This window comes from Solanum lycopersicum, chromosome 6 (genome assembly GCF_036512215.1).
Source record: "Solanum lycopersicum chromosome 6, SLM_r2.1".
Classification (NCBI taxonomy): Eukaryota; Viridiplantae; Streptophyta; class Magnoliopsida; order Solanales; family Solanaceae; genus Solanum; species Solanum lycopersicum.
Window position 1 is genome coordinate 39,012,688 of NC_090805.1, and position 12,829 is coordinate 39,025,516.

The following is a 12,829-nucleotide window of genomic DNA, read 5'->3' on the forward strand; positions in this document are numbered from 1 at the left end:
TTTTTCTGTCGCTTTATACAAAAACAGAAACACAATATATCCAATTCTGTTGTATAAAGTTAGAGAAAATTATATTTCACTGTAATTGTATAATTCACAATTGTATAATTTGTTGGCTTTTTTCTCTGCAATATTTGAAGTAAAATGTTTGTAAATTGTATAATTAAGTGTATAACACGAAGATATATATTTTTGCATGTGTATATACAATTTTCTCTCGCTTTATACAAAACAGAAACAGAATTTATACACTTTTGTGCATAAAGCGAGAGAGGCGAGCGAGAATTGAGAGTAGCGAGCGAGATTTTTGGGAAAGAGACGCCTGACAAACTTTAGCTAACGTTTGCTATGGAGCACAATTAAATCAAACCCTAGCTACTCTATTTATTTTAGATTATTAATTTGTTATTATATACAATTTTCCGTGTTAGTTATCATATATACTATACATAAAGGGGTAAAAAGAACATAATCAACATAAAATATCGTTAGTAGAACTTTTTTTATTAAAAAAGTCATTCTCATTATTTATAAAAAAAAAAACTTATTTTTCTAGAAAGTTAAGAAGAAAGGAAAAAGGTTTGGAGGGGGGAAATGCTCCAAACATCCTTCTTTTTGATCTGTTTAGAGTGACAAATCATTAAAGAAATGATATTTATTGCGTAGAACGTTTTTAATAAAACTTATTTTTTCTTTTATTACAAATTGTTATTTATAAGAAACTTATTTTTCTAAAAAAAAATATTTAAAAAGAAAAAAAGAAAAAGGGTTTAGGGGATGGAAATGTTGCAACATCCTTCTTTAATTTGTTTAAAGTGACAAATCATTAAAAAAAAGTATTTTATTGTCCTTGTTATCCTAATGGATTACAAAATCTTTAAACCACTAACTGGTGAAAAACATTTCATCCTTTTCTTATTATATATATATGTAAAGCCATATGTAACACACCTTTTATACAAAAAGTTAAAGCTAAGTTAGGAGAAATGGTTACGAGTTACTATCAAAAAATCACCATCTTTTCTACAGAATTTTATAATTGAAAATGCTCAATGATAATTTTACAGATATTACTTGAATCGATGTGAATAGAAAATAATAATAATATTTTTATATGAAAAAAATAGTAAATTTTCATGATCTCAATGAAAATTTATTTAATCTTTTGTCAATGAGTTTGGTTTGACAAGAAATAAGTGAAAGAATTATATTAGTAGTTTATAGCATAAATTTTTCACCCATTTGCGGTGATAAAAAAACTTTATTTTTAGTACTAATAGTTTTTAAACAAGTACTCTCTCCGTTTAAATTTATGCAATATTTTTTAAATTTTGAGATTTAAATAATTTTATTTGTGGTTATAAATTTTTTATTCATCTTTTAAATATTTTAAATTATCAGTTATTATGTCTTATAATATCTTAAATGTAGTTTATAAAAATATAAATTTCATTTCAAAAGATTTGAAGATTTCATTTGTAAATATCGATGCAAATTTAAACTGTTTGACTCTAGAAAAACGAAAAGTGACTGTGACAACGGAAGAGTACTTCTCTAAAATGTGATCTTCCTTTGCTAATTACTGTAATTAGCCCTCCACTAAGTAAAAGAGAAGTTTAAAATAACCTCAAAATTAAAATATCCTAGCTAATGGTCCCAACTTGGAATTATTTTTTTATTTTTTTGGGGTCCACTCTAAATAATAGTCAAGATTAAACAAACATGAAATTTCAAACTTGCCAACTCCAAAAATTCCTAAAAGAAAAAAGAAAAAACTATTAGCTAGAAATACCACTAATTAATCTCAAAATTTACATAATAATCAAAATAGACCCCTCAAAATTCTGGTAATTCTGGCAAATCCCCTGTCTTTATGAAAACATTGTACCAAAAGTCCATGTCCTCCTCCATTTTTGAACTAGTAGTAAATATGTCTACATTTTCTTCCCTCACTTGTATTTCTTGATCATGACCAATAATCATATTATTCTCCGTCGATAATTCATCTGCCCAGAAACTCTCATCGATCTTTGGAAAATACTCCGACGATGATGACTCGATTTTTTCTTCCTTTATAATCACCATCTGATTATCATCAACAACTAACGTCACACTTGACATTTCACTAGATGAAAGTTGTGGTGAGTTAGGTGCAATCTTAATGTGTTGTTTAGTACTTGTACTAAGATCAGAGTTATTGGAGGATTCAGAAGTTGTAGGACCCTTGTTGGAAACATGACTAGTCTTGGAGTGTCTTTTGGAATTTTGACAAGGCTGATAATTCTTGAGTTTTTTCTTCAAGTTGGTGTGCCAAATGTTTTTTATTTCATTATCTGTTCGTCCTGGTAATCTTGCTGCTATTGCGGACCATCTGCTTATTTCGGGAAAAAATTTTATCAGAAAGAGGTCAACATATAACGTTGAAACAAAAGAGGTACATTATCTATAACAACACATTAAAATTAAAGACTGGTTCAAAAATTTAAAATTTATGAACTTCTGTAACAATACAAGTTTTAACATAAAGTCAAAAACGAATTTTGAAATTGAAATTTTTGGAATCCTATAGTGATCCAAGTTAATCCACATAATAACTAAGATTTTTTTTTCAATCAAATATTTATACATCTATATTAAGTAATTTCTTTTGAAACCTCTAAAAAATCTATAGTCGATATCCTTTAAATATATAATTATTTTCTCCTTCTATCTAGTAGCTTATAAACTATGCCAGAGATTAATTGCATTAGGTAAGTCAAGTAACGATGCAATTAATTCTACTAGAAAATATTGACAAGGAATCAATCTATATCCTTAGGATATTAGTCATGTGTTGCACTAACTCAGCTATATTTATAAATTATATTTAGTGCTTTTTTTAAAAAAAATACATATACAATAGTTCTAAGCAAAAGCTATTACCTAGGTGCACTTAAACCAATAGCCATTTATATATTATCGATTTTCTCTTATTAAAATACATTGGTATTGTAACATTTTAAAATAAAATTATCAATTGTAATTAAGTTAAATTATTTGTAGATTGAGAGAAGTGGACAAACATGACATAGTGCAAAAACTTTAATTATAGTGTCACTAAAATCAAAGGAGATATTAGCCATATGCATAGATTTTCTTCATTCAGATGTGTAGATTGGCAAATGACATTAATTATTAGAGATATTTTAATTACCAATTTGTCTAAGAGAATCTTTTCCCCCTCTCTATTTATAATATTTATTTAATTTATTCATTGGTAGAAACAAAATGACAAATAAAATAAAATAAGTGTTATTTTGGCTTAATATAAATCTTTCCTTTTCAATTCTCAAAAAGTATTATATTTCCTGAATATAAAGACAAAAAATTTTGCAAATAAATAATTCACAAGCTAAGGTATATATTTCCTTTCAAATATAATAATAAAAGGAAAATGTGTTTTTATTTTAATATACTAATTTTTATCACGACTCTAGGCACGCATTATTAGATGTGATCAACACTCCGTAATTAATTAACAATAATAATAACATATCTAGTGAAAGTTTATATTACTATAATTTAAAGATAGTATCAGTATCACGAAATTTATAATTTACCGTGAATTATTAAACAAAATTGGCAGCCACAAGCCTATTAGAAATTGACTAGTGATTAAATTCTTAACTAATTCTTATTTTTATTTTTTAGTTGCAATTAAATTTTATTTTTTAAGAAAAAAATACTGACCTATTGCCAAGATTTTCATGAAGCTTGATTATAGTGTCTTCTTCTTCTTTGGTGAAATTTCCTCTCTTTATATCTGGACGCAAATAATTAGTCCATCGCAATCTGCAACTCTTTCCGCATCTCAATAGTCCTAAATAATCAAAAAAAAAAAGAATAAAAAAAAAATTAATTACACTTTATAATAATCCCCAGTAATTTTATTTTTCAATAAATAAAAAATGTCCTTTCACAAGTAAAAGAAAAAAGAAAAAAAGGAAATAACCAAATAAAAGATGACATGTTTCACGTGTTAAAAATTAACATCTCAAGAAAAGTTCAATCCAAGAGATAAGAATTAATGCTTTAGAAATCGATTAAATCTGATCATAAATTTTAACGTAGAAAGTTAAAAATTTAAGTAATTTATTTGGGAAAAAAATATAATTTTGTTAAGTGAAAATTCTCGAAAAAACCAAAACTAGTTCGAATCAGTTTTTGGGAACTTAAAAATATTTGAAGATGAAACAAATATTCATGAATAATTTTAAAATTTATAATCAAATGCTAACTTAAAATTGTCTTTACGACGATTTTGTAGTTCAATTGATCAAATCATGATTTCTACTCTAAAACAAGTTCAGATGATATTAGATATAATCTCTCGTGTTTAATCAGAGATCTCAGATTAAAATTCGAGAAATGATATGAAAAAAATATAGATTTGTAGAGCAAAATTACCAGCAAGTTTAGGAAGGGCACGCCAATTGGAATGTCCATTATTTTGAATGTAAGATATGAGAATATTGTCTTCTTGAGGAGTCCATGGACCTTTCTTCAATCCCATTTTCTCACAACAAGGAGCTCTACCCATCTTTTTTTTTTTTTTAATTTGATTTTCTTATTGCTCTTGTCAATTTTTTTGATCTTTTTTCTAATATAATTTTTGTGTATCGCTATACTTTTTTAGCCCCTCCACTCTTTTTTCTTACAAAATGAAATGCCAAAAAAGCTCAAGAGCAGCAGAGAGAATGGATGGGGATGGGTATTTATGCTTGTAATTAGCATGTTAAAAAGTCGTTTGGTTTGGCGTAAAATATAAGGTATAATACTATCTTAAAATAAAATGTGAGTTTATTTTAGGGATAATGTAGAAGTATCTCTTAATCTATGCCCGAAATCTCAGAGACACATTTATACTATACTAAGGTCTTATTACCCCCTTGAACTTATTTTATTAATAATCTTTTTCCTTTTCGGCCTAAGTGGCACTATCTTGTGGGTCCAACGCTGATTGATTTTTTTTCAGGCTAGTATCACGTAGATCGAAAAGGGGTTGAAAATTACTTATAAAATAAGTTCAATGAGGTAATAGGATCTTAGTGTAATATAAGTGTGTCTCTGGAATTTCGGGTATAGATTGAAGTGGTACTTGTGTATTTTCCCTTTATTTTACTGAGCGTCTGGTTGGAGGTATTGAATAATTCTTAGATTATTATCAGAAAATTTATACCATAATGATGATTTAAATTATCTCATACATCTGATAAAATAAATTATTCTATGATTATTAATTTCATAATAACTCGTTCGCAATAAAACAACCCTTAAAGTTAAAATGTGTTATTTAAGTATTATTGTAATGTTTGGGTCGGAAGGAAAAATATTTTTAAGCACTTATTTGTTCATCCAAAATGAATCAAAAAATCACAAGTTAGAGATTTTAATTTATGATTTTTTTGTTTACTTATAAATCATACTCCAATTCTAATTTATATGACTTAATTTCTTTTTTAGTCATTTCAAAAGAATCTTATATTTCAATATTTAGTAACACTTTAATTTTAAAATGCTAATTTATCTTCAATAAAAAGATTTATAGACACACAAATATATATGTGTTATTTAAACTAAAAATCTTAAAAAATTACTCCATCCATTTCAAAAAGTATGTCCTATTTCCCTTTTAGTTTGTTTCATAAAGAATGTCCCTTTTCTTTTTTTGGCAACACCTTAACTTTAACTTTTCACGTGACATGTTTAAGATCACAAGATTAAATAGTGTTTTGGTACATTTGACATAACTTTAATTTAGAACCACAAGATTAATAAGTCTTCTTTCTTTTCTTAAACTCCGTTCCAAATCAAATTAAATAATTCTTTTTAAAACAAAAAAAATATTTAATTTTAATTTCATATCAAATTAAATTAACTCACGTAAATTAAGACCAGCGAGTACTGTCCAAACATGTTCTTAGAAATTTGATACTTTTTTAAAAGCAATAAATAAATTTAAGCGACTGGTCCAATGCCAGCATTTGTATTATTTCTAAAACTGAGACCAACTTGGATCTTCTCTCTCTAATAAAAATAAAAATAGTGTGAGCATAAAGAAATTGGATATCTCTATTTCAAGGGAGAAAAAAATAATTAATATATGCTTACTATAGTGGCAAAATCATCATGATTTCTAATAAGATAATTCAGAAATGTAAAAATGTCATATTTATTATTTTTAGATTACTTTTATCATTATATATGGTTTTGTTATGTAAGTATACGTGGTAGACACATAATTATTCCATAAGTGGACACCAAACAAATAAAATCAATATTAATTATTGAATTAATTTGATTTTCTCAAATTATTATTTGTTGTGGATTAAACTACTACAAAAAATATAATTTAAGCAATAAAAAAATGAACCATATTGTCTTATGGCTATTGACAAACTTACACAATAAAAAATGCTACTCAAATCTGCATTTGAATACATCTGAAAAATTAAATTATGAACAAACTGCAAAAAAAAGTCTGAAAATATTCATAACAAGACAGGAGCATCTCAGGTCTAGAGTAAAATACAAAGCTTCGGGGGTATTAATTGAAAATAATGTAACATATAAAGATAAATATCTGAACTTATTATTTTATATATAGATACGATTTAAGAAACAAAATGAAATCTCTTGATCACTTATAATTTGAATAGAAAAAAATATTTTTTAAAAAAATTTAAAAATAAGAATATCTTATTTAAATATTTTTTTAAAAAAAGACTAAAAAATCATTTTTCCATTCAGCCTTAATAATCGGTATTTTTATGAAACTTTGAGGAGGGTAAAAGTCCACGACAACAAAAGAATAGATTACAAAGTATTCATTTAAACAATAGTATTTAATGCTAAGAATAAAATATGAAATAAAATAATTGCTCTTTTAAAAATAATAATTAAAAATAAAAATCTATTTTTTTTATAAATAAATGCTAAATAAAAATAAATAAAAATAGAAAAAAAAATTTACAAAACTTTTCATAAAATTTCTTTTTGTGAATTTCAAGAAAATGGATCTATATGACTCCAAGTTGATCACATAATTTTAATATAATAGACCATAAAGGACGTGGAGTAATCAGGGTCAATCCATGTGATTTATTCACTTCTACCTAAGAAGATTAAACCCTTTTAAATTAATACATAGACTAAATAATTAATGCAAGAGATATGTTGTGCATAAATTAATCAGATTTGTTAAATTTTAAAAGTACATTAATTTAATTTCTTTTTTTGTTTTTTTTATATTTATTTTATAGTATATTTACACATATCTTGTCTTTTATATACCTTTTCCTTTGGTATCAGAAAACATATAATCACTTGGTTAAAAAAAAAAATAATGAGGTGCCTAGACTTCGAACTGAGAATCTAGGTGAATTTTGAATCCTCTGAATTATTAATTTTATCTTGAATTAATCTTGTATAATTAAGAGATTTGATTATATACGTATATATATTTAAGTAGAAAATAATATTTTATATATAATATAATTTTTTTTAATCAAGGGAATTAGGTAAACACTTTTCATTCCCTCCTAAATATGCCCTTGAGCAATAGGTTACGATTTTCTAAGTGAAATTTTTATGGTTGAGTAATTTTGAAGTTAAAAAAAAAAAGTTGAATGATGTTTTATGAAAAAAAAATTACTCACTAATTGAGTGCTAAAAAAAAAAATTCGACTCAACGTTTGAATCGGGCTAAAAATATTGCTAGTTAGTTGTACATTTAAAATTTAATGATGACTCAAGGCGTGTATAAATACATTAAATTAAATTTGATCAGGTTAAAATAAACTAAAGTTATTTAAATATATTAAACATGTCAAATCAACAATATATATATATATATATATATATATATATATATATATATATTATGAATATCTTACATCTTTACTGTGACAATATATTTCTCTGTTTTATGGTGTTTGTGTTTAAGAAAAATTGTTATTGGCTTTACAATTGATTGTGCATGCTCGTACTTCACCCTCAAAGTATAAAAATAAATTAATTTGAGCACACGTCTATTTAACAATGATATTGCATTATTTTGCCTCCAACTTTTTACTTGTGTAAAATCTATCAAACACTATGTGTTCTTAATCAAAAGATTTTAATATCCATTAACTTTAAGACTAAAATTATATATTTAATTAAATGAAGATCAAATGTATTAATTCATTAAGCCATATAACATAAAAATTTAAACTACAATAGCTATTAAAATTATTATTTATATTGTCAATAACCCTCTAAATTTATGGTAGGTCCGCTTTTAATTAAGACTGCAGATGAATTTAGAATGACCTAATTTATGTATATCAAAATAGAACAAATAAGCAGACTGATAATCTACCTAAACTTAATTTGACTATCATTATTTGTCCTTTTTTAAAAAAAGAATATTCGATGTTCGATATTTATTAAAAATATGATTATATCAGATTTGCAAGCTTCATTCGAAGAAAAATGCTTTTCATAAAAGAATTGTTCAATCCAAAACTTAAATTTAAATAATTTTAATTATTGCATCATATTATATTTTTTTTTAAAACGCTATCAACTTGAAATGTCGATATCAAGGGGGAAAAAGCAACTATTAAAAGTGGGGAAAAGCATAGGTTAAAGGACAAATTAAAGGGAGAATTATTGTAAATCATAAGAAAGAAGGCCATTAAATGGCGGAAAGTGTCTTTATACTTTTTCTCACATTTTACTTTTTTTTTTTCTGTTTATTTAATTGTCCATCTTTTGGGAACACTAAGTCCAAGAGGGAAAAGACCAAAGTAGTTCACATTTGTTGACATTTTGTATACTTAAATATTATTTAGTGGGTTCAAAATGTCAAAAACAAATATATGTATTTTCAAATCTTCAACCAAAATAGGATCACAAAGCAATAAAAATTAATGTCCAATAAAAACACCCCACCAATTCAAATAGGCCAATGAACTTGAAAATTATGGTGTCATGATCAAAACGGACTATGCGTATCATAATATAAACTTAAGTGGTAACAAAAATGGGAAAATTAGGGGTTTGTTCGAATCTTTTTCAGTAAAAGATATTATTATTTATATATGATTAAACTATTTTTATATATAAATAATAGATGTTGAACTTTCTCGATTAATTTGTATATTTACTTCTTCAGATTTTAAATTCTCTTATAAAAAAAAAATTAATTCTGCTCTTGATAGAAAATTAATATAATATAATTGGAGATGAACTTCTAGGTTGATAAGCTAGTGCCTAGTGAAGATGTCTCAAGAAGAAAAATGGTCGAACTACTATACGTTAATTATAAGCTTAGTTTAGAGAAATCTATGATACTCAAATTAAAAATAGAGAAACTTATATTCTTATACAACATAGATAACAAATTCACATGCACGATTTTGAGTTAAATCCTACTGAAATGGGGAAAAAAAGAAATAATTTTACGAGGTCAAATATATTATTCATCCATTTTATATTACTTGACTCATGTTGATCGCTTGATCTGATATGACTTTTAAATTTTATTTGCTAAGGTATATTTTACTAAACTAATCTTATTAATGGTGCTTTGGAACTTTATATTTGACTACACACTACTTTATGTAGTTAGAGTATTTAATAGGTAAAAACAAAAAATATATAAAATCTCTTGATTTTATAAATTTAAACAATTAAATTGAAATATTAATTTTTTATATGAGGATCAAATAATATGAAATTGAGAGAAGAATTATGATAAAAAAGAGAAAATTTTATAGATAGCAAAGAGACTAAATTTAATTAGTCTTCTTAGTTTCAATTTATCTAATTACACTCCATAACTATAGTTCGTTTGCTATGAGTATTTCATTTTGCATAATTCCCTTGTCGTTGTATAATTCGCCAACTTGTCGATCTACAAACAGGGTGAGTCTATACAAGTTATGTATTTATACATTTAGGAACTTTTCAGAACTTATACAAATTAAATGTATTAACAAGATAATTATATACAAGTTAGAGTAAGCATATCCAAATTCTGAATTCATACAATTAGAAAAATTCTAGATTTATACAAGTAGGTACAAAATTATATAATTAGATATCGAATCATACAAATTCTCGACATGAGCCACATAATAATGATTATAAGTTTGTGGCGAATAATAATTTAATTAAACTATAATTATATTAATTAATTAACTAATATATGTTTATTTATTCGATTAATTCTCTGTCATAAACTTAGGTTGTTGTGACATTGTTTTCATTTTGATTTCTTCAAAATCTTTAATTCTTTGCACGACATGTTGACAAGATATCTACACAAAGATACAATGATTATCTTTTGATCTTTTCCCTCGATATTATAGTGATACTCCTAAGTCCAAACAATATAAAAAGATTAAATTAAAAGTGGAAAAGGATATTATATTTAATTTTAAAGTGGGCAAAATCAGTTACAATATAATAAGATTATGAAGTTCATGGATTTCCACTATGTTTAAAAGGTTTCTGTATGAAAATGAAGTTTAATTCTCTTGAGATTCATAGAGAATCCTATAATAAAGTGAAAAGACACCCTACTTTTTTTTTAGTGTCTGCTCAATTCCATGAAACCTCCTAATATTTTATTTATGGAAAAATTCTTCTGGCCAGATAAATTTGGCCATAGGCCAGAATGACAAAATGATATATTTACACTATAATATAATTTACTTTTAGATATTTTTTGCTCTTTAACTTAAATATTAAATATATTATTCAATTATATTTTCAAGACATTAAAAATAATTAGTAAAATTAATTATTGATGATTTCATAGTTAAACATGGGAAAGGAGCCAAAAAATTCACCAAAAAAAACGTAATTCAGTTTTCCTCCTTTTTTTCATTTTATATTTCTTAATGATAATTTTTTTTAAAGTATAAAAGAGAAGTAAGGTGTAAATTATCTATTTTAATTTATAACTTTTAGTCGTGAAAAGATAATTTATATCTAAATTTAAATATAAAAAAATTTATATAAAAAATAAAAATATGAAATTGGCCGAGTTGGCTAAAGAGTTACTCTTATTTATTCAAAGAAGTTGTTACACACCGATTTTCTAGAAAAAATATTAATGATAAAAATATATTTTATCCAATTATACTCAAAATTATGTGAGCGAAATATGAAGAAAACTAAAATTACTATCATGTTTTCTCTATTATGTGATTATCTTCATATTTTCGATAACATATGAATCATATCATATGCAAAAAAGACTCATTAAAATTATTTTTTATTTATCATTTCTGTACTAGAGACATATAATTTTTTTTATAAAAACGTTGATGGTGCTTCATTGAAATTTTTTAATAACATAAAAAGGATATAGAGAGTTTTTTATGATTTCAAAATAAACTTTAATAAAAAAATTGAAAGAAAAACATCTTTATAGTTCTCTGATGATAATGACAACACAAATTTAACATGAATTAGATTTCATCACGTAAACATTTTTCTTTATTAGTATTGTTTGTTATTTTATTAAAATATGTTTGCTATTAAATGATATGCTAAAATATTAAGTATATGTAGTTGTAGTCACAATATTGTTTTTTTCTTTCATATTAATATTTGTTTGAACTGATTAATAATTTTTAAAATTAAGTAATTTTATTGCATTTATTATATAAATAAATTTAAATTACCTGTTAAAATAATTATTTAAATATATACTTTTTTTTTATATACAATGTAAAATAATTTAATAATAACAAACAAAATTCAAAATACATTAGAATTGATAGACAACAACACATTAAAGAAAAACTAAAAATCATATGGTTTATAATTGTCGATCCTATTTAACAACAATCCAAGATAACTACACATTAATATTGAAAAAATACATATTTAAAGTTTATGTTTGGTTATTATGTTTTAAAAAATTAAACTGCATATTTACAACAACATGTTTAAAAATTAAACTACATATTTAAAAAAAATTAAATTACATATTTGATCACTATATTTAAATTATGTATTTTTATAATGGGCGGATGTCTATCAACTCGAAAGTATTTTGAGATTTGATTGTCGTTATTGAAATATTAAAATTCTACATTAAATGAAAACAATTTTTAAAACATATATATCCTAGTTATGTTATACTTTACTTATACACGTTAAAAATATTGTAAATTAATATATACATAAAATACATCTATTTTAAAGTATAAAAATTGATAAGTAGGTATTGAGTGATCTTTTATTCATTTGTTTTGAAATATCCACTTAATTAATACTATTGGCGTAACAGAATTATTTATTCATTGTTAAAATTAGTGAAATAATTTCAACATTTTCTATATATGTTAATTCTTGTGCGGAATGATTATAATATAAAAAATAATGTGTTATTCATGACAAAGATTTGAATGTCTTATCATCAATTATTTTTAAAAATATCAAAATTTCAATATAATTTTTCTCTCAAAATATATCCATTATATAGACTTATCTATTTAGTTGATTATAGTTAAAGAAAAATTTAATTAATTTTTAATCTATGCTTAATTACTATATTTTTTTACAATTTTTATTATTATAAAATAATTACGTATAATCTTTAGTAGATAAGATAGTCATTTATAGTAATTATTAGTGAGAAATTTAATTGTCTTTTTCAATAAAGAGGTTTATTTTAAGCGAAAAAATAATTTTTTAAAGGTATACTTTGGCACCTTAGGATCAAAATTGAGTTTCGGGAGGGGTTTATGTAGAACATAATTTGCTATATGATGAAAAAATATTAATG

The 12,829-nt window shown here is 24.2% G+C and overlaps 1 protein-coding gene across 1 annotated transcript; it reads right to left on the reverse strand.

Annotated features, from left to right (window-relative positions):
• Positions 1-1,661: 1,661 nt before the first annotated feature.
• MYB (R2R3MYB transcription factor 14) lies at positions 1,662-4,584 on the reverse strand. The gene is made up of 3 exons (NM_001247333.1): positions 4,447-4,584; positions 3,730-3,859; positions 1,662-2,371 (listed from the first exon to the last, which is right to left on the reverse strand). Exons 1-3 carry the CDS (start codon positions 4,577-4,579, stop codon positions 1,837-1,839), a joined length of 798 nt encoding a protein of 265 aa, NP_001234262.1. The 5' UTR covers positions 4,580-4,584; the 3' UTR covers positions 1,662-1,836.
• Positions 4,585-12,829: the final 8,245 nt, after the last annotated feature.

Coding starts and splice junctions, on each gene's coding strand:
- MYB (NM_001247333.1), bottom strand. CDS start 4,579: ATGGGTAGAGCTCCTTGTTGTGAGAAAATGGGATTGAAGAAAGGTCCA. Junction 3,860..4,446: donor TGCCCTTCCTAAACTTGCTG/GTAATTTTGCTC, acceptor TTGATTATTTAG/GACTATTGAGATGCGGAAAG. Junction 2,372..3,729: donor CATGAAAATCTTGGCAATAG/GTCAGTATTTTT, acceptor CGAAATAAGCAG/ATGGTCCGCAATAGCAGCAA.